The sequence below is a fragment of the Uranotaenia lowii genome, chromosome 3 (genome assembly GCF_029784155.1).
Source record: "Uranotaenia lowii strain MFRU-FL chromosome 3, ASM2978415v1, whole genome shotgun sequence".
NCBI classification, from domain to species: domain Eukaryota; kingdom Metazoa; phylum Arthropoda; class Insecta; order Diptera; family Culicidae; genus Uranotaenia; species Uranotaenia lowii.
In genome coordinates this window covers 216,390,017-216,416,405 of record NC_073693.1, presented here as the reverse complement: position 1 = coordinate 216,416,405, position 26,389 = coordinate 216,390,017, and the positions used below count along the sequence as shown (strand labels likewise).

General features: G+C 41.8%; 2 protein-coding genes across 6 annotated transcripts in view; both read left to right on the top strand.

Annotated features, from left to right (window-relative positions):
- The window catches only part of LOC129751498 (glucose dehydrogenase [FAD, quinone]-like), a 208,644-nt gene that overhangs the window by 110,623 nt on the left and 71,632 nt on the right, over positions 1–26,389 (top strand). Inside the window, exon 1 of one of the 4 annotated variants that reach the window (XM_055747035.1) lies at positions 10,256–10,274. The exons of 2 other annotated variants lie outside the window; for them this stretch is intronic. The gene's annotated coding sequence lies outside the window, so the exon portion shown is untranslated. Of the gene's footprint in view, positions 1–10,255; positions 10,275–17,446; positions 17,572–26,389 lie in introns of those variants that run through there. One more of the 4 variants, XM_055747034.1, reaches the window with a different exon arrangement.
- Positions 1,870–7,519, top strand: LOC129751501 (glucose dehydrogenase [FAD, quinone]-like). Of its 2 annotated transcripts, none has more exons than XM_055747038.1 (3): positions 1,870–2,193; positions 2,252–3,723; positions 3,792–7,519. In XM_055747038.1, the coding sequence occupies exons 1-2, from the start codon at positions 1,887–1,889 to the stop codon at positions 3,721–3,723; spliced, it is 1,779 nt and encodes a 592-aa protein (XP_055603013.1). In that variant the 5' UTR covers positions 1,870–1,886; the 3' UTR covers positions 3,792–7,519. The 2 variants fall into 2 exon arrangements, with proteins under 2 accessions (XP_055603013.1, XP_055603012.1); XM_055747037.1 differs by having other exon boundaries at positions 3,789–7,519.

Here is a 26,389-nt window from a genome sequence, read left to right as displayed (position 1 = left end):
GGAAGCCGCTCCTGCCGGACCTGAAGCTGATTCGTGAGCGCTCACGTAGTGTTTTTTTTATTAATCTTTTGGCCAATCAAAACATTGTAATATTCTTCAATATAAGTTTTGTAAACGAAAGAGTGTTTTGGTAGATCGAAGCTAGTGTCCTCGCAACATGCTACGGACCACGACTTCCCGCTAGCCGCCGGGCAAATTAAAACGAAATGTTGGCAAATTTCTTGTGGAATTTGGCGCTTAAGCCTTCATTTTCTTGGACCTTTCGGTCAACAATTTCCAATTTTCTTTTTTTGCAACTTAAAAAAATAGCGTCAATACCGAAGTACCCTCGTTGGCTGAAATAGAAACGGCAATCACAGCCGTGAATTCCAACAAAGCGCCTGGGATCGATTGCATTCCTGCTAAGATGCTCAAAGCCGACCCTGCCTTGTCAGCACAAATGTTGCACCGTCTTTTCGCCGACATCTGGAATACTGCAACATGCCCGGCCGATGTAGTATCCTTCTAAAGCTTTCGAAAAAAGGAAACCTGACAGATTGCGGTAACTGGCGAGGCATAACGTTGATCTGCACAACCCTCAAAGTACTCTGCAAAGTGATTCTGAACAGGATCCAGGAGAAAATCGACGCTACACTCCTACGGCAACAAGCTGGATTTCTATCCGGACGATCATGTGTTGACCACATCACTAAGGTATGAATCATACTGGAACAAATCGACGAATTCCAAGACTCTCTCCTGATGGTATAACGAGGAGTCCCAGAGAAACACAGTACGAGGCATTTTCGAGCAAGATCCTACACGACGGACTGATCCAATCGGTAACTGCTGAAGTAAGACAAGGATGTATCCCATCCGCTACTCTTTCCCATCGTAATGGATGAGACATTGATTGGATCGATTGACTGTAAACTAAACCGAGGATTGCCGTGGAATCCTTCGACAATGGAGCAACTGAACGACCATTTACCTCGCTGACTACATTGTTTTGTTCACCCGAAGACAACAAGACATGCAGAGCAAACTCGACGACCTCACCGAAAGCTCCAAGGGTGCCTTCCGGTCCCTAAATCAATGTCGGGAAGGCCAAATCGATGGAAAATTGTTCCAATTTCGTGGTAGCTGGGCAACAGGTGGAGTAAGTGGAGTGATTCCAGTTTCTTGGTAGCCAGATTACGCCTGATGATGATATTAAGAAAGACATCGAAACCCGGATCAGAAAGGCCCGATTTGTGTTTGCGAGTTTACGGGAAATCCGTACAGTAGACGAAATACTTGGCTGGCAACAAGTGAAGACGCAGCAGTGGAGATTTTTTATCTCAGCCCGATGCGTCGGACAATCGAAGTTAAATCGTCGGACAATAAATGTTAGATATAGAAGAACAGTCTACCAGATTAATATTAACGTCAACCGTAACGTTAATTTGAAAACTTTTCGTTATAAGTAAACTTCAGATCGTAAATTTGTCATTTGTTTTTCGATAATACTGATTTATCAAGTACCGTTCTACTGCGTTGATTTTTTACATACAGTACAATGTAAAAATAAATTAATTTAAATATTTATTGAAATTGAGATAACAACAATTTGGAATGATTTTAAATGAATATTTTGGAGAAATGACTAGTTTTCATTTGACTTGGATTCGAATAAATGAATGATTATATTTTAAATAATCATACAGTTGTATTCAGATTCTAAACTTTAAACTTTGTCTTTAGATGCATTCAATCCATTCGAATATTTTGTGGTTACCAGACTGTAGTCGATTCGGCGTCGTATTTATCAAGTGGCAAAGCTTCAATGCGTCATCTAATAGGTCGGCAAGGTTCAGTTCAGTTCAGTTCCACAAATTCATTCTACTAGTTAACTCATCACGTTGCAAATGACTGCTGGCATTTTACCGCTGCTGCTTGTCTTGGGGAACCATTCTGCTCCAAGTGCTATTTCGGCAGCTTTTGATAATTTCAACGCGAAATATTTATATGGAGATGCCGCGGCTAGGATTTTGGACAGTAATAGGTTTGAGGATGAGTATGATTTCATCATCATTGGCGCAGGAAGTGGTGGATGCGTAATGGCAAACAGGCTTAGCGCAGTTTCCGGTTGGAAGGTGTTGCTCTTGGAGGCAGGAGAAGAGGAGAATTTAATGCTTAGTGTTCCTTTGCTGGCTGACCTTAACGTGAGGACAGGTGCAATAGACAATTATTCTGATTTGAATAAGTATTAAAATTTTGCAAGTGATTTCAGATTATAATTGGAAATATGCTTTTGAACCAACTCCATCAGCTTGTGTTACCCTGCCCGGTGGAGTTTGTCCTGTTCCGAGAGGTCGAGGTCTTGGTGGAAGTAGTTTGCTCAATTATATGGTGTATACTAGAGGTCACCACAGGGATTATGATAAATGGGCTGAGGCTGGTAACCGTGGTTGGAGCTATGAAGATGTTAAAAAGTACTTCGAAAAAGGAGAGCAAAGCTTTATTCACCCTTCTTTAAACTCTTTCAAATCACCTCTACTGGATGAGTTTAAGCAGAGCATCTTTGAATCTGGCTATGGGGAAATAACTTCAAAAAATAGATCTCAAATTGGCTATTACAAGCTTCGAAGCACAACCATCCGAGGACAACGCAACAGTGCTGCCCGAATATATCTTCATCCGGTTAGAAACAGAAGAAACTTGCATATTTCTGTTCGGTCTCATGCTTCGAAAATTCTGATTGATCCGGACACAAAACGAGCCTTTGGAGTAGAATTCATCAAAGATGGAAGAACGCTCCAAGTTAAAGCGAAAAAAGAGATCATTCTGTCAGCTGGTACAATAGGCTCTGCCCAGCTGCTTCTCTTGTCTGGCATCGGACCGAAGGATCACCTTACTAGCTTAGGAATACCTATTATCAAATCACTTCCGGTTGGACAGAACCTGCATGACCATTATGGAACCGTACAGCTTAGGTTTCAGTTTAAACAAAAACTTCCGGAATGTAGCAGCAATGAGGCTTTTTCGAAATATATCAACGAGGGATCTGGACCTCTTTCTGTTCCTTTTGGAATAGAATCAATAGGCTTTCTTAAAACGGCATCGTCTCAACTACCCAAAGACTACCCCGATTTCGAAGCCATATTTCTAGGAATTCAATTACAACGCTCGCAATCTAAGGCATTCGCGCTTCTCGGATTGGATCAAATTCTAGATGATTTGTTTACAATCAACAACAATAATTTTTCTTCATTTACGTTGGGATTTTTGTATCTGCAACCTAAGAGTCGAGGGTACATTACGCTCAAAAGTGGTAACCCTTTGGATCATCCGAGGATAGTATCCAACTATTTTTCCCACCCTGACGATAGTGCAAATGTTCGTGAAGCCATCAAACAAGCCATCCGTGTAGGGGAATCTGAGCAACTTCTCGAATTTGGATCGAAACTAAGCGAAGACTTCGCTCCAAACTGCAAGGGCTTTTCCATAGAAACAGACGACTTCTGGGACTGCTTTATGAAACATTATATCGTCTCGGCTTACCACATTGCTGGGACCTGTAAAATGGGTCCAGATGGGGATGCCAGCGCTGTAGTAAATCCGGAACTTAAGGTTCGTGGTATTAAGGGGCTCCGAGTGGTGGATGCTTCCGTTATGCCTTCACCGATTGCTGGACATCCCAATGCAGCTGTTTTTATGATAGCCGAAAAAGCTGCCGATATGGTTAAGTCCAGTTGGAATTAGGTTTCTATGTCAAGAAAATTGACAATCTCAAACAAATAAGATTATGATCTTTTCTTTTATTGCAGCAGATTAGCGTCATTGGATGATTCATCATACTTTTTTAAATTTACAAATCAATTATGATGGAATGATAGAAATACAGCGAGACAATAAAGTTCCCAAACTTTTCAAACATGCTTCAAAACTGTAACCATGCTTAGGTTTTAGATAAAAACCATTTATCTACCAAATTACAAGTGACATTCTATGGAACATATGGAACCAACAACATAAAACGAAAAAAAATCAAGATTTTCTCGAAACTCTATTCAGTTCCATTCTTAGGTGATTTACGGTACCACATCGTGAAACAGAGATTTAATTCGCCGTACTGTTTCTAACCATTCATATAAAAAAAACTGAACACCCCTCATTTTGTAGGTGTATGTCTATTTGGATTTTGACATTAGATCTTTAGTTATCAAAATGGCGTCCAAGCAAGAAGAGCTACGAATCAAAATTTTATACATGAGCGTGGAAATCCAAACTACAGGCACGCAGAAATAGCAAAATCGTTGAATGTGGCCAAATCAACCGTCACCAAAGTAATAAAAGTGTTCGGGGACGTTTGTCGAAAACTAGGAAGCCTGGATCGGGGTGAAATCGAAAGTCGGGCGCAGCAGTGACGAACAGAAGAGTGATGAGCGCTTTCAAGCACTACTCCAAACCTCTCCGTTCGAGATGTGGCAAATGAGTTGGGAATATCGTCCACAACCGTGCAGGAAGCTAAACAACGATTCGAACTATCAACTTAAAATAAGGTAGTGACTCCAAATCGCAACGATAAGCAATACTCTACAGCACAAAAACAAGATCTTGGAAGCTTTATACGAGATTGTTGATAATGTTTGATTGCGTGGTAATGGACGACGAAATCTACGCCAAGGCAGACTTCAGATAGCTTCCTGGAGAAGAATATAACACAGCAACCGCAAGGGGAAAGGTGACAGACATTTTCAAACATATTAAACTATCAAAGTTTACTTACTTACTTAATGATCCCGCGCCGATCCTCCGGTGCATAGGGCCGTGGTAAAAGACCTCCTCTGTTGACGATCCGGAGCCAGCGTCTTCACTTGGTCCCAGTCAAGATTCTCGTCGACAGTTCGGATTTCTGCGGCTAGGCTTCGCCGCCACGAGTTTCTGGGTCTGCCTCTTCTTCGATAACCTTCTGGATTCCAATCTAGCACCTCTCTGCAAATCTCGTTTTCATCTTTTCGCAGCGTGTGCCCAATCCATCTCCACTTACGTTCCCGAATTTCAATTTCTAGCGCTCTTTGATGACACCGGCGATGCAGTTCCTCATTCGAGATCCAGTTACCAGGCCACCAAGCGCGGATGATATTCCGCAGGCAGCGGTTTACAAATACTTGCAGTTTTCGCGTCGTTACCGCATATGTGCACCAAGTTTCGCACCCGTACAGCAATACGGATTTGACGTTTGAGTTGAAGATTCGGATTTTCGTTTGTAGAGAGATCTGGCGTGATCGCCAGATGTTTCGGAGACTCGCAAACGCAAATCGGGCCTTTCTGATTCGGGTTTCGATGTCTTTTCACCATCAGGCATTATCTGGCTACCAAGATACTGGAAGCACTCCACTTTTTCAACTTGTTGCCTAGCTACCATGAAACTGGAGGGATTTTGTGTTGATCTCCATCGACTTAGTCTTTCCGACATTGACTTTGGGACCTGCTGCCTTGGAACTTTCGGTGAGCTCGTCGAGTTTGCTCTGCATATCTGGTTGTGTTTGGGCGAGCAAAACAATATCGTCAGCCAGGTCAAGGTCGTTCAGTTGCTCCATTGTTGAAGGATTCCACGGCAATCCTCGGTTCGGTGCACAGACAATCGATCCGATCAGAATCTCATCCATTACGATTAGAAAAAGTAGCGGTGATAGAATACATCCTTGTCTCACTCCAGCAGTTACCGGGATTGGTTCGGACACGACACCGTCGTGCAAGACCTTGCACGAAAATGCCTCGTATTGTGCTTCGATGAGATGGACTAGTTTCTCTGGTACTCCTTTTCGCCTTAGAGCCGCCCAGATATTTTCATGGTTAAGTCGGTCGAATGCTTTTTCGAAATCAACGAATACCAGCAGAAGAGAGTCCTGGAATTCGTTGATTTGTTCCAGTATGATTCGTAGTGTTGTGATGTGGTCCACACATGATCGTCCGGATCGGAATCCAGCTTGTTGCCGTCGGAGTGTAGCGTCGATTTTCTCCTGGATCCTGTTCAGGATCACCTTGCAGAGTACTTTGAGGGTTATACAGATCAACATTATGCCTCGCCAGTTACCGCACTCTGTTAGGTCTTCTTTCTTCGGGACCTTTACGAGGATACCCTGCATCCAGTCGGCCGGAAATGTTGCAGTATCCCAAATGTCAGCGAAAAGACGATGCAACATTTGTGCTGATAGGGCAGGGTCGGCTTTCAGCATTTCAGCAGGGATGCAATCGATCCCAGGTGCTTTGTTGGAATTCATGTTTTTGATTGCTGCTTCTATTTCAGCCAGCGAGGGCGCTTCCGAGTTGACGCCATTTATGCGACTCACTGTTGGCGCTTCGAGCTGCGGGTTCTGTTGGCCATCGCTATTCGTGACTCGGAAGAGTTGTTCGAAGTGCTCAGTCCATCGTTTGAGCTGATCTGTTCGATCGGTCAATAACTGACCTGCTCGGTCTTTCAGCGGCAATCTTGCATTAGTCCTTGCACCACTAAGGCGGCGAGAAATGTCATATAGTAATCGGATATCTCCATTGGCGGCGGCTCTTTCTCCCTCTTCGGCTAGGGAGTTTGTCCAGGCTCTCTTGTCTCGTCTACAAGCTCGTTTAACTGCCTTTTACAGCTCCGCATATCGTAAGCGGGCGTCTGCTTTGGCTGACCCGGTACATGCCTGCTCAATTCCGACTTTCGCCTTTCTCCGATCATCGACCATCCTACAAGTTTCATCCGACATCCATTCACTCCTTCTTCCACAAACTTTACCGAGAGTACCATGGCTCGTCGTGATAAAGGCATTCTTGATTCCACACCACTTTTCGACTGTTCCGTCTGTCGGCAGCTCCGAAGCTCGGGATTCTAGCTGTTCAACGTATGCCCTTTTCACCTCTGGATTCTCCAACCTGTGGACGTCGTATCGACACCCGACTTTCTGCTCGCGCCGTTGGACACGCGCAACTCTCAGTCGTATCTCGCCAAGGACGAGGTGATGGTTCTGTTCGGCCATCTCGGGATACCCAAGTGACCTTATGTGCTGGTCGATGGAGGAAGAGCGATCCACCGATCACCATGTTGTTGTTGCCACAAAATTCTACAAACAGCTCTCCGTTTTCGCTCATCTGTCCTAGGCCATGGCGCCCCATCGATCAAACATTCTGAAAAAATTTTGTTGATGGTTTGGGAAGAGAATTTGTTTTCTCTCTTGGCTGGTTTAATATACGGATAAATAGGTGAACGATATATCGCATTCTATCAAGCAAATTAGTGGAACATAGTTTGCAGTACATTCGGGATCTTCAAAAATAAGAAAATTTTAATTGTGCGCAATGTGGAATAAACGGGTGGATGCAGTCATCAAAATGAAGAAAAACAGTGAATATATTGGGAATAAATTATTGAATGGATGGAATTTCCAGAATTTTTTTCAGTTTTGGTTCAGTCAGTGGTTTTTAATGGGAGAAAATGTGCACACATGCTTTGAAACAAGTGATGTTCTGGCAGATTATTGGGCTGTTAAAAAGTGTTTAGTATTGGAATGATAACCGAGTAAATATTCTAAGGACATCTCATGGATTTGTTTTTATCTTGATTGCGTAAAAATATCAAAAATGTGAACATGGTTTTCTGCATAGTTCCTTTTTGTACTGTTTTTTCCGGCTGATTTAGCCTGGATTTTGGGTGTAAAAACTAATAACATTTCTAAGTGCACGAGGTATAGAAAGAACTGGTAAGGGTCCCTAAAATCAGTGACAGAAAAATTGATTGCAGAGTGCGTAACCCACGTTGCTATATTTTCACACCTAATGTGATTCCTGTCCCTGTCGACATAATTGGTGAGCCCGTTCTATTTATACCTACTTTATGTATCAGACGATTGCATTAAAATGTTTATATTTCCGATATTTAAAGCTTAGTTCTTTTAGAAATGGGACAGTTGCGAATGCGTGTATCTCAAAAACCTTTCGTTTGATCTAAATACTTTCTATGAATGAAATGAAGGTAATCTTATGATAATTCTTGAAAAAATTTGAAAAAAATTATTTATCGTTTTTTTGTAAGAATAAATTCTACTTTATTCTTGGTACCTCCCTTCGGCCAGCGCACACTTTTATCAGTCATGATAATGATCAGTTTTTCAAACTTATATTTCGTCTAATCTGTATTTTAGGTGGCTACATCCCCCTCCTGCAATTTCTGATACTTTATGGACCAATACTTCTCTTTTAAAAGAAACTGAGGTCACTTTAGTGGATACAGATTTTTCGAAATTAACAAATTCGATTATTTTTGAGCCACTTTTTAAGCGTTTCTAATTGAATTTCTGCTGGCAAAATCTGGCAATAACGAAGTAAAACTATGAGAAGATTGAACTTGAAGTATAATCGGTTAGTATAGATCGTAGGTTGCGAAGGGTACATAAAAGATTACTCTTTTCAGGCTTTTGAAAAGAGTGAAAACCATAGTTTTCGTTTTGAAAATTGTTGTTTTTTCCACAGAAGCAGAATTTTGGTAAATCATTATATTTTATACAAAATAACCAGCAAATACTTACTTTAATATACTCGGGACCTTGCCACGAGCAGGCGTGGTATAGGATTCAAACGCTGGAATTTGTTTAAAGTAGGGTATTTCATAAGTTTTGTCGTTCATCAGAAATCATCTGTCCCATTGCCTCTGAACCAGATGTACAGCTTACGAGCTGTGGATCTAGCAAAAAAAAATGTTTGAGGTTAGGTTTGAATGACTCATTAAGAGGCAACACTTTCAGCTTATCGTAGACAATTTTTTTTGGAAATTTCAGCGATCTACCCTTAGTTTTTCGCTTATTGAAAATTAAAAATGCTGTTATGAGACTTGACTTCCCTGATGACCCTTAGCCGAAGTTGCCGATCATATGCTTCACTCTAATGGTTGATTTGAACTTTGTGGACATTTTTGACAGTATTTCCATACTTTTCCACCACTCACACACAGTAGTTCTTTGAATATTCAACGGTTTTGTCGGCTATCAATTTGATAATGATGAGTTTTGAATGAAACTGTGCAAAATTATTTTTTCCTTTTTCTCTTGCATCGTAAGTATCTCAAAAACGTGTTAATTTTAAATTTAAAAAAAAATAGATTGGCTAGTACTTTTTACAGGCAACAAAATGCTGTCCAAATTTTGAATTTCCGATGACTAGTATATGAGCTATTAGCAAAAGAAAGTGTCCCATTTCTAAAAGAACTAAGCTTTATAAGGCTTGGTGAGTACATTTCCAGGCTTTTTTCTATTTTTTTGTGCATTTTTCTTGCAGAATGAATGTGAGGGGGGAGTAATTTTTATGAAAAAAATCTTTCGAGTTCTAAACAGACTTAGAAAGGTTTCATGGTCTACTGATATTTTCCGTTTCTCTTTTTTTATTTTCAAGAGCGAGTAAAGGCGCTTTATCCTTGGCCGATGACCAGAAATGATTGAACACTGAAATCCTCAACAGTTAAACGATGAAAATAAAACTTTATTCTTAGGAATCCTTTCATTAAAACATCAAATTCTTAAAAATTCTTTTATTCTGATGTTTAGGATTTCTGTGTACAAAATACATCATTTCCAGCCCTTCTAGAATGGTCCTAGTGATTGGCACCATTTCCTTACCTCGCGCATGGCTACTTCATCAAGGAGCATTTTTCTTAGCATGCTTCCAACGATAACCCCCATTTGAAACGTATGGTACTGGTGGTCCACGTTTCTTCATGTTCCTGTGTTCCAGATGTCTCTGCGTTCTCTGCTCCATGGTAGGCCCAACCACTTTGTGTTTTTGATCATTTTAATGTTTTTATATTAAAATAATTAAAGACATGAACAAAGACAAGAAGAATAATTTAACACTTTTATTATTCTTTGGGACTCAGACATAAGTTCTGGCTATGGAAGTACGATTAGTGATTAGTGATTAGTGATCTGTCCTAGGCCATGGCGCCCCATGATGCGCTCAAGGTCCTGATTGTCGGAGCCAATCTTTGCGTTGAAGTCGCCCAGATGGATTTGAATGTCACCCTTCGGAATTCTCTCAACCACGCTGTTCAGTTAACTGTAAAACTGCTCTTTCTCCTGCAAGTCGGCAACGTCAGTTGGCGCATAACACTGGACCATTGTAAGGTTTCTAAGTATCAAAGTTTGCCAAGAATTATCTCATTTGGCAAGCCAGTTACCAGTTGCTTGAAAAGCTACATTTTTGTTGCAACCGGGACCGTCAACCAGGAAATTTTCGTGAAAGAGTGCCTTCAAAAGCGTTTTCCAGACAACCATTTGGTGAGTATATCAAATTTGCAACACAAATATACGTGTAAAATATCGTATACAGTGCAGCAAAACCAGTATATACGTATCATTTTGGAGGCCATATAGGAACACACGTATTCTTGATTTGGATTGTATTGTCGTAATAAAATCATGCAATGTATTTAAATACGATTAAGAATATGCATGGGACGCACATTGTAGATGCAGATATACGAATTGTCGTAATAAAAACATACAATGCATTTAAATACGATAGAGAATATGCATGGGCCGCACATTGTAGGAGCAGATATACGAAAATGAGTTTAAATAACATTCATACGATATAATCTGTAAAATAATATACGACTTCTGGTTGTCTGGGTTGCTGCCTTTCCTGATGAAACATGACTTGTCTGTGCTGTTTTGGCCAGATTTAGTATTCTGCTATTATGGAAAAATGCGATGGAGTGGTATGTATGCCGCTAACAACATTCAGGTTCTGCCAAAGAATAAGAACCCCCTCCACCCCCCCCCCCCCCCTCAATACACCAGAACTTTGCGCAATCGAAAAAATATTGGGCGATAGCTAAGTCTTGACTAGATCGATTGACTGTAGACCAAACCGAGAATTGCTGTGAAATTCTACGACAACGGAGCAACTGAACGACCTTGACCTGGCTGACGATATTGTTTCGCTCGCCCAGAAAACAACAACACCCATAGAAGAGGTTGCAAAAATCCAATGCCTATTTAGCACATCTCTGTGCCGATAATGCGCTGAAATGTGCACTGTGCCGAAGATGATATGTTTGAAAAACCGTAACTGGCATAAGGACTCGCCTCCCAACTAAAATGATGCATGACCACTACATTCAAGCAAAACAAGAAAAACATTTTATGGGATTTCGTTCCTATTGGATAATTCATCCCAGAAACAAGAAAATAAAATTATAAACCACAGCGCCCGTAGGGAGAATCGAACTCAAATCACTAATTAAATGGTCTTGCCAGACTGACATCTTAACCAGTGTACTATTTGAGCTTCATGCAGGAAGAGGGATATTTGTCATAGGCATTCTGCCACCGATCAATCACAAAAGAAACGCACGACAGTGGCTTCCCGGCGTTTGGCCTCCTTTCAAGGTATTCATTTGTCTTGCGATGGAAACGGGAAAGGGAACGGGAGTGGAGGAAACGGGAAACCCATTGAATGAGAACTGTGCTTTGCTTACTGCCTGCTATTACATACACACGCTACATATACACAGCTGCTAAAGCCGGGCAGCTTTGCCGGTAAATTGAAGGAATGTTTTTGTTGTTGCTTTTGCTACATACAAACGCACAGCTTAGCCGTGGTTGTTTGCCGGTTGATTGAATTGAAGGAATGTTTTTTTTTGTAGTTGCTTTTACTGCATACACACGCACAGCTCGGCCGTGGTTGTTTGCCAGTGGATTGAAGGGATTGAATTAGAAGGATGTTTTTGTTGTTGCTTTTGCTACATTCACACGCACAGCGCTCGGTTCGCTGGCTGCCTGGTGTTGGCCGGTATTTATTTCCATCCTTCTTCGTCTTGTGATGCGATAGGGAGGGACGTGAAAGCGTTTTTATTTTGTTTCTTTCAGACATACGCAATTCGGTTAACTTGGGAGATTAATGCCGGTGGGAGCAAATCGAATCAGCACCAATCGCGTTATCTTCTTGTACCAATGATGCTATGTAATTGACTACACGCCATTGGCACAGAGGCTGAATTTTGGGTGAAGACATATGGAGCAAACTCGACGATTTCCTTTTTTTTACAAGATGGACATTTGACTTCAAACCATAACAGCCGGGTGTTTGCTGTCGTGAGTGGGTTCGTCCCACTAAAACCACCTTGGGCTTCGTGTGCCAGATGTGCCCCTTGGTTTCACCCTATGATACTACATCAATGGGGTAGGCTGTGCTCATGCACTTATACATCTCACCCTTTTCCTTTTACTCTTTCTCAATTTTGATCTTTCTCCATCATCATCGTTCTGCTTTATCCTCGTTCTCCTTTTTCATCCTTCTCCTTTTCCTCTATTGCCAACTTCAGACTGGTACGGAAGACCCCGAGACGTGTGCCGGTTAGGTAACGCTTTCAAAATAACTCGCGCCCGTCACAGCAACCACTCCCGCAGGATTTCTTACCACCACAAGTCTACAAGCATGGTCGATTGAGAAACTACCAAGCTAGAATCCCGTCACGACCACCCCGAATGGTATCTCCGCTTCCTTTTGCTGCAGTATAGATCGTAGCTGAGTACGTTAGACCTTTTAAGTCCCACCACACGTATGAGTCCAGATCAGGGTTATACCGCGCCCTAAGATCGTGTTGCTTTTGAATTGAAGTGTCATACGAGACATAAGGCCTTCCATTAGCTGGTCAAATTTGGTTGACTATCTCGCTCTCTTCGTTCATCATCTTTCCTGATTCTTATCAGATCGCGCATGATTTGCGAGATTTCGTCGACTATAGCACGCCACGACTGTTCGTCGCGACACATTTCACTCACAATATTTTCAGCGCTCAAATTTTGACAGACAAAGATAGCATGTTCTGCCGATTCCTCTGTATCTAACTACGCATTCCGGGCGGCGAGCTGATAAGCTTAAACCGATGAAGGTATTGCTTAAAGCATCCATGACCAAAAGAAACTGACCTCTCCATACTTCCGATTTACCCAGTCTGAAAGTCTCGGGATTAGCCTATGCGTCCATCTTGCGTTGTTTGATGCGTCCCATTGCTTCTGCCACTTGAGCATTGACGCTGCTCGTTGAATTTTAAGCACCACCTCTAACAGCTCTTGCTTTGTAACACTCCATATCCTCCGCCAGAGTTATGTCGATGGGAATCATGCCCGAGTGACAAGAGCTGCATCCGCTGATATGGTCCTGTACGCACAGGAAACTCGCATGGCTATCAGCCGATGTGTGCTCCGTCATTTGGATCTGTTGCGCTCTACCTCTCGGAGCTCCAGGCCGCTCCTCCGTATCGTAGTTTCGCAAGTGCCACGCTCGCAAGGAGACGTCTCTTGCTACTCTTTGGACCGTGACAGTTCGGCATAATCCAGGCCAATGAATCTATGACTTTCGATGCACTTTCACAACAGTATTTGACATGCGCACCAAAACTTAAGCGATGGTCGACCATTACTCCAAGGTATTTCAGCTGCTGTTTCGAAGATGTCGTGTGCCCTCCAAAAGTAATCTCCATGTGCGGCACAACTCTTTTATTGATCACGAGCAGAACTTCGGTTTCATGGTGAGCTATCTGAAGCTTAACTCCCTCCATCCAGATGTCAACCCTTTCTACGGACACCGTTGTAAGTTCTTCAACCCCTCGATTTTTTCGCCGGTGATCATGAGCACGATATCGTCAGCAAATCCGACTATCTGCACGCCTGCTGGTAGTTTCAGCGTTAACACCTCATTATACATGGCATTCCAAAGCACAGGTCCGAGTATGGAACCCTGTGGAACACCTGCTGTTAGGGCAGTAGATCGTAACCCAGTTGCGGTTTCGTACGTCAGGATTTGATTTTCGAAGAAGCTTCCTATTGTCCTGCGGAGGGTGTTGGGAACACGCATCCTGTGAAGCGCTTTGGCAATCGCTTCCCAGCTGGCATTGTTGAAGGCATTCTTAAAATCGATCGTCACAATGGTGCAGTGACGAACACCTGTCCGCTTCTTTTATATGCGCGCTTCGCGTACTCTGTCGCAATTTTAATGGCGTCCACCGTAGATCCCTCTTTCCGGAAACCGAACTGTCTGTCCGACAGTCCACTTTTGCCTTATGTGTTGATAATAAGTATAATAATATTATTCTGTCCAGTAGCTTACCAAGGGTGTCCAGCAGACAAATGGGTTAATATGATGACCCATTTTTTTTTATGCCCTGGGGGTTTCCCAGGTTTCGGTAATAGCACCAACTTCGCCGTTTTCCACGAATTGGGAAAAGATCCCTCGTTGAGACACTTTTGTAGCACCACTCTGAAGGTATCCGGAATGGTCTGTACCGCCACCTTCAGCACTGCATTTGGGATTCCGTCCGGACCAGGGGCCTTATTCACCGCAAGTTTCTTAGCGATAGCCCCAAGTTCTTCGTTCGTTACTGGCTCGATATCGTGGGCACCCGCGTCGTACGGGGTAAGTGGACACTGCGTCGGGCCATGCTGCGGGAAAAGATGTGCAACAATCTCCCTCAGTTTTTCCGAGTACTTTTAAGTCGGCGACCTTGGGCCACCGAATCTCGCCAGTGGAACTCTATAGGCTTGGCTCCATGGGTTATCATCTACGCTCTGGCATAACGCTCTGTAGCAGTTTTCTTTGCTTGCTTTAATAGCTCGCTTAAGTGCCACCCTGGCTGCTCGGTAAACGGCACCTCTCGTTTCTCTGTCGGCTTCGTTTCTCGTCCGTTGAGCTCGTCGCCTGGCTTTTAGACAGCGAGTACGAAGCTCAGCTATTTCTGAGGTCCACCAGTAAGCTGGTCGTCGCCACCACTTCGGGGTATTCCTTCTGGGCATGGTCATGTCGCACACCGCTACCATCATTTTCGTCAGCTGCTCAGCATTATGGACCTGTTATGCTTCCTGCATGTTAATAGCTTCGATGTACACTTCCTTATCGAAAACTTTGGTCTTCCATTTCCGCTCGGATTTCGGTCTCCTACGCTATAACGTATCGCCTCGTGGTCGCTGTGCGTATAATCGTCACACACTCTCCAATTCATGTCAGTTTTTACTGATGGGCTCGCAAAGGTGATATCTATCACTGACGTTCTGTCTGGCATTCCATGCTTGCGATAGGTGCTGGTAGATCCAGTGTTGCAAAGCTCAACCTCCAGTCTCGCGAAGGACTCTAGCAGACTGAGGCCCCTAGGATTGTTGCCCCTACTACCCCAGTTAACCGCCCAAGCGTTGAAGTCTCCTGCTATCACTACAGGAGCCCTTTCTGTCAGTTCGTGAGTGAGTTCATCCAACATTGTGTTGAACTCCCCGATCGTCCATCTTGGTGGAGCGTAGCAGCTGCAAAAGAAGATGCCGTTGAGTTTAGCAATCACAAATCCGTCCCGAGAATCTACCACTATCTCCTGGATAGGAAAACGTCCCATGGCGTAGATAGCAGCTAAGCCAGACCTGTCCGCTGTCCAATTTCTGTTTCCAGACGGAATTCTTATGGTTCTTTCTGATAAAAGCGCCACATCGCACTTCCTTTCGCCTACCGTTTGCTCCAGCAGAAGCTGTGCGACCTCGCTATGGTTGAGGTTTAGCTGGATTACATCCAATTTTACTGGCTTGCCTTTGCCTTTTTGTATGCCTGGCAGTCCAAGCCACCAGTTTCGTGAGCGTTTGCATCCGCCTGCTTGCACAGCATGCATTTCGGTTTATTTTTGCAAACTCTAGCGAAGTGTCCTTCTTCACCACATCTTCGGCAACATCGTGACCGGTTGGGTCCGTTGCAGTTTCGGGATTGGTGACCAAAGTCCCAACAATTAAAGCAGCGTTGCATTTGTTTCGGTATCCTGGGTGCGGTTCTAAAGTGCCCCACTGACTCTCTTACTCTTACACTCCCTGCCGTCAGTAGAATGTTGGCCGCTGTTGGCGAGAGACGAATCGTCGCAATCTGCATTCCACCATACGCCTTTCTCCGTTTTGTAGCTACTGATTCGTTACTCATACCAGGTATGCTGGAGAGTGCTTTCTTGAGCTCCTCTGCAGTGGTAAACTCATCCAAGTCCTTGCATTCAATAGATGCGACCTGCGATAGCGCTCGGACAGTTGCTTCATCGCCTAAGGTGCTTTCAACAAGCTCCTTGAAGTTGGCGCTCTCTACCGTCGGGTCTTTTTTTAGCTCGAAGAGCAGTTCACCTTTTTGGCTCTGCGCGTTGCTTCCTGAACAAGTCCGCATACGTTGTGCCTTCTTTCGCTTCCACGATGGGGGCATCATCCCTGTACATCACCCGTTGAGGACTAAATGGGGGTGGTTCTGGCTTCATGACGACCTTTCTTTTCGTGTTCTCCTTCCTATTACGAACCATTCGCCAGCCTCCTGCGCTACTTTCTCCGTCTGCGTCGTCGTTGTCCGTACTCCTCCTTTTTTTGGAGGAATCGTTGACGCCGGAGAAACTCGACGACCTCACCGAAAGCTCCAAGGCAGCAGGTCTCAAAATCAATGTCGGAAAGACCAAGTCGATGGGAATCAACACGGATAATCCTTCCAATTTCGTGGTAACTGGGCAACAAGGTGAGAAAGTGGAGTGCCTCCAGTATCTTGGTAGCCAGATGATGGTACCAAGGAAAACATCGAAACCCGGATCAGAAAAGCCCGATTTGTTTTTGTGAGTTTCCGAAAAATCTGACGGTCACGCGAGATCTCTCTACGAACGAAAATCCGAATCTTCACCTCAAACGTCAAATCCGTATTGTTGTACGGGTGCGAAACTTGGTACTTGGTACACATATGCGGTGACGACGCGAAAACTGCAAGTTTTTGTGAATCGCTGCCTGCAGAACGTCATCCGCACTTGGTGGCCTGGCAACTAGATCTCAAACGTGGAACTTCATCGCCGGTGTCTTCAAAAGGCGCTAGAAATTGAGATTCGGGAACGTAAGTGGAGATGGATTAGGAACACGCTGCGAATAGACGAGAACGAGAGGCGCTTGACTGGAACCTAAATGGGAATCGAAGAAGAGGCAGGCCCAAAAGCTCGTGGCAGTGTACTCTAGCCGCTGAAATACACACAGTTGATGAGAACCTTGGCTAGCAGAAAGTGAAAACGCTGGCAGTGGATCGCCATCAGTTTAGATTTATTATTTCGGCCCTATGCGTCGAAGGATCGGTATAACATTCTCAGCTAAGCTCAGATCGTTTAAACTCGTTTACCTGTAGATTTTTGAAGACTTCAATCTACTTTTGGATATTTGGGTAGGGAACATTCGATGGCTTCTTCTGTGGTAATTTTCACCATTTCAAATACCGAACATTAGTCTCCTCATCAATTGCCTTTAATTTTGAGAGCCAAAAGACATTTATCGATTGAAACGTACCAACCGAGAGTATTGCCAGAAGGTTTGTTATGGAAACCACCGGTTGCAGAAAAAAAACTGGTTTCAATCTTCGTCCGTTGTCTGCGCCCAATTAGAAATGAGGAATGAAGAAATTTTATTCTAACCACACCTCATGCCTGCTGAATCCATACGGTACGATCTTTGGCCGATCAATGCATCGGATTGGCTCACTGGAGAGTAATCTTTTCCAACTAGCATAACGAATTAAGCATGCGCGCACACCTGCCTAGGAGTAAGTATGCATATCGAATAGAAATTTTCTTATTGCGTATTGATTGAGAGTGTTGACTGGGGAAACAGTCGATTAGACAGCCTATCGATTCGAGCAAATTGTGTTTTTAATCGTTCAGGTGCAGCTCAAGAATTTGCATAACTCTCGTCGTCGTCGTCATAAGCCTCGTCGGTAAATGTATGTAAATGTTTGAGACGTCCTGGTAAGTGCTATATTTTTTTTCTAGCAGAACCTGACGATGATGGCCAGTTGACATTGACATCGAAGCAAAACTTCACTAAGTGAACGACAAACTGCAACTGAATATTTACAAACCGGACGCGTCCGTATCAGGAATGCCCGGAGAATCTTGAAATAATGCTACCCGAAGCACTTGATGAAGGTTGGGTCAATGATATAAAATTTCTGACCGTTGATCAGCAGTTGCAATCAGAAGTTTAGAGTTTAGATACAGGATTACTACAACTCCTAAGTTTGACATGCTTACAAAAAGTCGGTTTAATTGTGCGTAGATTGAGTATTTCATTACGATATTAATCAGATATGACAGATTATGTCATTTTTATTGGAAAGCCCTTACTTTTACCATTCAAGGAACAGAAAGAAGGTTATTGTAGTTGCTCGTCAGCTTAATGGCCCTTTAATGAACTTACAAGTAGTCCTGCAGGCGGCAGCCATGCCTCAAAATGCATTGTTCATTCATCTCGTGGTCTTACTTATCATTTCTGCAGTAGTCTGTCAGTCAGATTGAGTCATCCGCAGCCTCTCACCTTGATGCTTACAGTGAGCGTCCCCCAGTTTTAATCGATCTTGACAATCACATGCATTGGAAGCTCGTAAAAACGCGATGCCGCTGGTGTTTTTCTGTGAATGGATTGTGTGATATTTTTTTCTCTTCTGAAAGAGAATGTGACCTTGATAATAAATTACTTTAGGTAGGTACTTCTTTCTACGCCCATAAATGAATGCCATGGGATGCACTTTTCAATTTCTGAAGATTATATGGTACAAGATCCATTACGTGATTTCCATGCTAGTTGAATAATCAAACAGAAAACGCCATAAATATTCAAGATTTTTTTTTCTATAAGTCGCTACAAAATAGTTGAGTCACAATTTGTTTATTTTCATTGTTTCTATCAATCATCCGTCTTTTCAAAAACAACAGGTTGTCTTTTTTCAAGAATTTCTTAAATGCTAATTTATGATACTTAATTACTACCAGCTGCAATAATAGTTCATATTGATCACTTCCTTGTTTATCGTCTCATCCAAATGTTAGTTTCATCGTCTGGAACAATCAACATGAAGAACGATATTTTAATTCAATCTTGCAGCGAAACCTCTATTCTCAGGCAAATTTTTTGCATGCGCAAGTTCAGTTTCCTGTCACGGGTAGCGGACAGGTGAACATGACCTTGACTGATGCGAAAAATCCAACTGAAACCGACCAAAAACCCACCGAAAACCAGTAATTCCTAATAACATGGAATAAGATTGAAAGAAGGTTGAAAAAATAAATCGAACGCACGTGTTCCGTGATCGGAATATTAATTTTGTTAATCATGGGTACAAGTTTTGTTTTGTTTTTTGTTGGGATTGGGAATGGGTAAAAAAAATAACGTAGTTGAACGAATGATGGATTGTATTTTGTGGAAACCGTCACTGCAATGTGACAGAATGATAAGCAGATAGGTATAATGGGAACTTTGGTTGAACAGTTATTGCATGCTTGCCAAAGCGTGAGAATAACAAAAATCGTTCGTTTCTGATGCATGGTTGAGTTTTTTTCGAATTCTGAAGAGTGAAAGGGCGTCAGCAGAAATTCAGCAAGAAATTCCTTGACCCATCTGGTTTTTGGTATTCGGTTTAGATAAAGATTTTTAAAATGATTGTCAATATTTTGCAGTAGTTCAATAAAGATTCAATAAAAATATTTTATAAAATTCTAAATTGATTTAAAAAAAATCACTAAATTTCTAGCTCTTAAAAATGTCAAGCAGGAAATGATTGTGTAATATGGGGTAAATTGGGACACAAATGGGAAATAATTTTGTGATCCAAATATCAAGCACTCAACACGTTAGATTTTTGCTCTTATCAGGACCATCTCCCAAGTAACAATTTTAGTTTGTTATGGTCAGCAAAATTTCGTTAGGACTATAGCATTAATCTTCATAAAAAAGCTAAAGCGCATTCAATAACATCACCTGGACTCTAATAAAGCCAAAATCATAAAGCCCAAAAATATTTGGCCCTATCCTAGAAACGTCATCATGACCAATCATTGTTGGTCATCAAAGCTTTCAAAAAGCTATTATTAAACATTTTAGCAATTTTTGTTTTTTTTTCGATTCTGCGAGTTCTCGGAGTTTATTTTTTTATTTGTTTCCAGGAACCAATGCAATGTTTTAACCATATTTTGAACATCTTTTCCACTGCCGGTCAAGATGTTAAGTAAAATGTTTATGAAATAGTATCTTAAAATAAATCTGATGGTCTATCATGATGGAATTGGTGGAAAATAAGCCTGAAAAAATATTTTCAAATATTCGCATTGTGAATCCATCAACATGGCGTCAGTTTGTGCCCATCGATTTTGCAATCAACATGGCGTTAGTTAATTCAATGCTTAATAGCATTTTTATGGTCAGATAAATGGCTTATTAGTTTTATATTGGTTTTATGAGAGCCATATAAAAAGCTAAAATTTGACGTTTATCTTGCAAGCCAACTAACTACACGCTTAGGAAGAGTTCTTCATTTCTAAGTTGTTAATCATTAGTACAGCGGATGAGGATAAACTTTTTGAATGAAAAAGGATTGGTTGTGAATGACCTGTGGAATAAGCCATGAGTTGAAGTCGAATTTCGTTGTCTGACGCCATCTTAAAATCCAAGATGGCGGCTTCCGCTGAACTTTAAAATGTTGTAAATGACTTAAAATCGCATGAAACCCCAACAATATTGCCCAGCAAACATTTATGAAGGTATAACGCAGGAACAACAGAATTATTCAAACAAGTATACCAGATAAAAAGATTGTATTAAACTTACCAAAATAGCATATAGCTACAAAAGGGAAGGCGATATATCTACAATGACAAGATTCCAACGATTCGATTTTCCAACAAAAAGAAAAATAAACGAAAAAAAAATTTCCTCGACCGAGAGTTGAACTCCAGTCCTCCGAATTCGCAGACCGGTATCTTACCACGATGCCAACACATCAGTTGATATAGTCCAAGCTATAGCTCTATAGGTGAGATTTTCTTTTTACGAACCGGTCAAAGGAAGAGACCGGAGAGAGTGTCAATTGAAGGACCGCCCATTTATCGTAAATCAGTTCACTCGAATCGTAAATGTTGAATTAGCATATTCCCAACGTTTTGGAAACATATTTACGAATTGGCTGAGCTGCTATCCGACTCAACTATTTTTGGGCAAAGCTTGTCGTAAATGAATGATAGAAAATCACTCAATACTAACGTGTTTACGATAGTTATTGAAAATGTCTCAATATTCGATTTGGATTATCATTTCTTTTACGATTTCATGTTAGCTGGGTGGTATTTGGTGAAAAGGCTTAACGAGTAGAAGTCGAATTTCGCTAACGGACGCCATATTGTAATCCAAAATGGCGGCATACGCTCAACTTTAAATGCTGTAAATGACCAAAAGTAGCATTAAACTACCACTATATAGGTGTTGGATGAAAGGGCTAAACGAGTAGAAGTCGAATTTGTTTTTTTTCCGATGCCATCTTGAAATCCAAGATATGGCGGCTTCAGCTGAACTTTGAAATGCTGCTAATCACTGGGAATCAAATGAAACCCCCTCAATAAGGGTATTGAAAGAAATAGCCTAACTAGTAGAAGTCGAATTTTGCTATCCGACGACATCATGGAATCCGATGGCGGCTTCCACTGAAATTCAAAATGCTGTTAATCACTGAAAATCGCAAGAATGCCCAATAATATGGGTACTTGGTGATAAAGTCTAATTTCGCTATCGGGCTCCATCTTGGAATCCCAGATAGCGGTTTTAACTGATCTTCAAAATTCTGTTAATCAATGAAAATCGCATAATAGTCCCACAATATGGGTGAAGGTTGAAACGGATCTACGGGTAGAAGACAAATCTCGCTATCAGGCGTCATCTTGAATTCCAAGATGGCGGCTTCCACTGAACATTGAAATGATTTTAATCACTGAAAATCGCTTGAAACTCCCACAATATGGGTATTAGTTGCAAGGGATCAACGTGTAGCCGACGAATTTCGCTATCAGTCGTCATCTTGAAATACAAGATGGCGGCTTCCGCTGAACATTAAAATGATTTTAACCACTGGAAATCACTTGAAATTCCCACGATATGGTCATTGGGTAAAATGGCTTGCCGCCATCTTGGATTTCGAGATGCACCTGATAGCGAAATTGGACTTCTTCTGGTTAAGCCCTTTAGTCAATACCCTCATTGTGGGAGTTTCATGCGTTTTGACATCTTGATCGAGAACTGTCACTAAGTGTTGGGGCTTAGGTTTGGCTTACCAGATGTTCCGAAGGGTTTGCTACCGTTAAACACTCCTGTATGCGACAAACGGCCCAGAAAAATAGCAGACGTATATCGCACTTCCAACAACTTAGATGGTGATAAAAATTTACCGCAATAGCACCGATATTCCGCATTCTGCAACTGCACTTAACACCGCACAACAACGGCACACCTTGCCGGAATATATCAACGGGTTTCGAAGAAACTTATTTGGATTTAAAAACTTATATTGGGGGTTTTCAGGATTTGCCTTTGGCGGACAAACAAACGCGCAACCGAGCAGAATAAGGTTCTTATTATACTGGTTTATTGAACTTTGTACATTTCTGTTGTACCTTGACCAAAGGTACACAATTTGAGAGCTTTACTCAGAGCTTACTTTAAGCAATTTCGATTGTGAGTAGGCTCTATTAAGGTGACTACAAAATGAGCGGTTTAGAATTTTAAGTTTTCATTTCAAAGATCTTTTCGTTTAGGTTTTTCATTGGTACCAACATTCCGGCCACCTTGAAATGGCTTATTTCAAATAACAAAAAATGATACTTCTCCTTCGACATATCTTGGGACTGCTGATCTCCAGCAGGGCTAGCTGGAAGCTGGATTGCTATAGCGTAGGGGGTTGGCCGCAACATAGGGAACACGGCCGTCGTCAGGTGGATGCCAACTATCGCAGTCAGCGTACGTACAGATGATCAACACTTCTGGCTGGATGGATGATCATTGATCTTGGGAATTGTCGACCGTTTGGGACATCGACAGGACAAGGCTCTCTCACGGACTTGGATCTTGGGATTTGGCAGCGTTACTTGCTACCAGGCCACTCGGGTGGATACGGATAGGCACAACTCTGCAACTGGGAAAAGAAAGACCAGGTAGATCGAATGATTGGATTGAAGTATTTGGAACAGCAATTACCTGCGATATTCCCACGAGTGCCTCGAGCAAATTTCGGCGTGCTTTACCAGGTCTTCATTTCAGGATTGATTGTTCAGCAGGCCTATCTGGCATTGGCATTGGAAGCAGGGCCAGCTTGTTGGCACACCTCCTAACATCTTCTCGTTTTCCGGTTCGTAGCGTTACCACTCGAACAACGCCATCATTACCGGGGTGCAGTTTCTTGGCAGCAAGTCATCGTGGATTACGACCATACTTCCCAAGCAACCAAAAGTCCCATAAAACAGGTACAAACACGCTTACTCAGCCCCATAATTGATATGAAGTACGTTCTATGCAGCTCAAAATTTGAGTTCTTATTGATACTTTCAAGTTCCAAAACAAGTCTTAATGATCTTCTATTCAGCTTCCAGCGGCCTCTTAATTCAGCTTCCGAAAAATCGCAAAATGAGCAAAAAAATCTCTCTCTATCTCAACTGAACCGTTGGCTTCGGTTCATATCACCTTCTCTTGATTATTTACTGTCTTCTGTACCGGTGCCGCCATGATGCCACGTGCCGGATTTCAAACTCTACAAATTGCTCAATTGCTTCTTTCCTACATTTCCTACATATATCGCATCAGAATGGTCACTCAAGTACAAAATTACTTATTGAAAAAAACTTGCCCGTCTTGGGGATCGAACCCCTACCTTCGTCGTGAGAATCGAACACGCTATCACGAGACCTCGCCTAGATGTTGTTCTAACTGAAACTAAAACTCGAAGAGGTGATTTGATTTTGAAAGCACATCAATGCACTTTTTGTGACTTATCAATACCCGTTTGAGCACTTTTGTGCCCTTTATGTGACTTACCAAATCCCGTATTGAGCACTTTTGTGCCCTTTATGTGACTTAAGTCCCGTATAACGTACGTATAGATCACTTTTGCAGCTTTCAAGTTCGTTAATGAGTACATATAGTTCCCTAATGGGAATTGGGCAGAACAAGTCACATACAACGTACATATTAATCACTTTTGCAACTTTCAAGTTCATTAATGAGTACATAAAGTTCACTAAAGGGAATTGGGCAGTTGATTCTCTTTGTCAGCCAATATGTAACTTTCAATGCCTTCATTCAAGTAAATATGTGATTTTTGGTTGCTTGGGTTCCTTCTTGGATGACAGTTGCTGGCTTCTGGTGCTTCGTTACTCGGGATTGTAGTTGCTGTAGGTATTCTGGGTACCTTTTTTTGGGTTAGCTTCCAGTGTGTCAAATGGTTATCGGGAACTTCAGCAACATCTTCATCAGGTGGTGCTCACAGGCTTCCTCCAACAAGAAAGTGTCCAGGCGTAAGGGGCCGTTCACTAACTACGTAAGCACGATTTTGGAAATTTTCATCCCCCCCTGGTAAGACAAAGTAAGATTTTTCAAAACCCCCCCCTCCCCCCCTTGTAAGATCTTACGTTTTTTTTTCTTTGAGAAATTGACACGTTTTTTTTTTAAACTTGAAAATATTAAAAATGTGACATAAATGCTTCACAGCAAAGCACTTTTTAAGTAAAATTTAAACAAAAAACTGTATTTGAAAAGCACAATCTATACAAAACAACACATGAAATGTCATAAACGATTAATGAAAACATTATTCAAGACGTAGCATGTTTGGGGTAACAATAATTTACAATACATTTCCAAAATCGAATAAACAATATAAAATCTAAATTCCGATTTAAAAAAGAGAGATAAATCAGGTTAGCACAAGGCTCCATAAAAATTGTTATGTTTTTTACTTGAAAATCATAAAAATCCTTTAAAAAAATATCATTCTAAACTACTAGAATTGGGACAAAAATGTTTAACGACAATCACATTGTCAACTAACCTAAAAGCTCAGACTCATTCAGCGGTAAGCGATAAAGTTTTAGGATTTTTTTGGTAAATCGTTTGTATAATTAAAAAGTTGGTAGTGTCTATCACTGAAAAAACTGTCTAGAAATTCATTATTTAAACCGCCTTATATTGATTTTTCAAGATTTTTTATGGATGAAGTCATTTTCGAAATATGATGGATTAAAATTGTGGATTCACATCGCGAAATTTTCCTTTTTGTTTCTATAAATTTCTCATTTGAAAAGATTGTTATGATGGAAAGCGAAAAGCGACGATCTTTTTTAGTAATGTGATTTAGTGTTTTTGATGGCATGTTGGTTTGAATTGGTTCTCTATAAATTTTATAAAACCTGCAATTTATATTTATTAATTCAAAGCTTTTAAAAGATAAATAACATAACATCAAAATTAACCAACAAATTGGTAGTGAGTAAAAAAACCTGAGTAATGTGGTTTCGTATGGCTGTGATGAATTTTTAATGTAACATTTCTTACGTAAGATTTTTGGAAACCCCCCCTCCCCCCTAGTAAGAGATCGTAAGCAAATGTGAAACCCCCCTACCCCCCTATGTGCTTACGTAATTAGTGAACAGCCCCTAAGAGCTTCTATGTCGTCGGGCTCAGTTGGAATTGGGATGAGTGGTCTTGAGTTTAAACACATTTCGATCTCTGTTAACAATGTTAACGTGATGTTGGTTTGTCCAATCTCCCGGAGCAAGTGATGTTTTGCCGACTTAACCGCTGCTTCGCACAATCCTCCAAAGGGGGGGGGGGGGGGGGGAACGAGGATAAATTTGGGATGAATTTCCAACTTATACCTGCTTCGGCACACCAGTCGAGAATCTGCTTTCTACCATCAGCGTCGGACTTTAACATCTGGTGAATATGTCTCAGTTCGTTGTGGGCACCTCGGAAAGCTGTTCGATTATCGCTATGGATTTCGTGTGGCGGCAAAACGTCGTAAGGCTGCGATGAAAGCTGATGTTGACAGGTCTGAAACCAGCTCTATATGCACAGCTCGGGTAGTGAAACAAACAAAAATTGCTATGTAGGCCTTCGTTGGACCTCGGTTCCGCACCGGAGATTTGATATAAACTGGGCCACAGTAGTCAACACCACAAACTGTAAATGGTCGTCTTGGAGCAACTCGGGAAGTTGCACAGTAAACGAAAATTACCGAGTTCGGTAATTTTTTTACCGAAATCCTAACATGTGTAAATCGTTAAACTGTTCGGTAATTTTTTCGGTAAAAAATAAACGAACATCGGTAAATCGGTTCTTCATTTACCGATGTTCGTTTATTTTTTACCGAAAAAATTACCGAACAGTTTAACGATTTACACATGTTAGGATTTCGGTAAAAAAATTACCGAACTCGGTAATTTTCGTTTACTGTGTGGAAGATCTGCTTCGCTCTGCTCAATCATCTTGGGTTTACTGCGGAAACACCCATGGCACTGATGATAAACACGACGAGCTAAATCACTTGCACCTAT

Bases quoted from the DNA above. Each gene is read 5' to 3' on its own strand.
- LOC129751501 (XM_055747038.1), top strand. From the start codon at position 1,887: ATGACTGCTGGCATTTTACCGCTGCTGCTTGTCTTGGGGAACCATTCT. The intron at 2,194-2,251 runs GTGCAATAGACA...AAGTGATTTCAG, and splicing joins TGACCTTAACGTGAGGACAG to ATTATAATTGGAAATATGCT.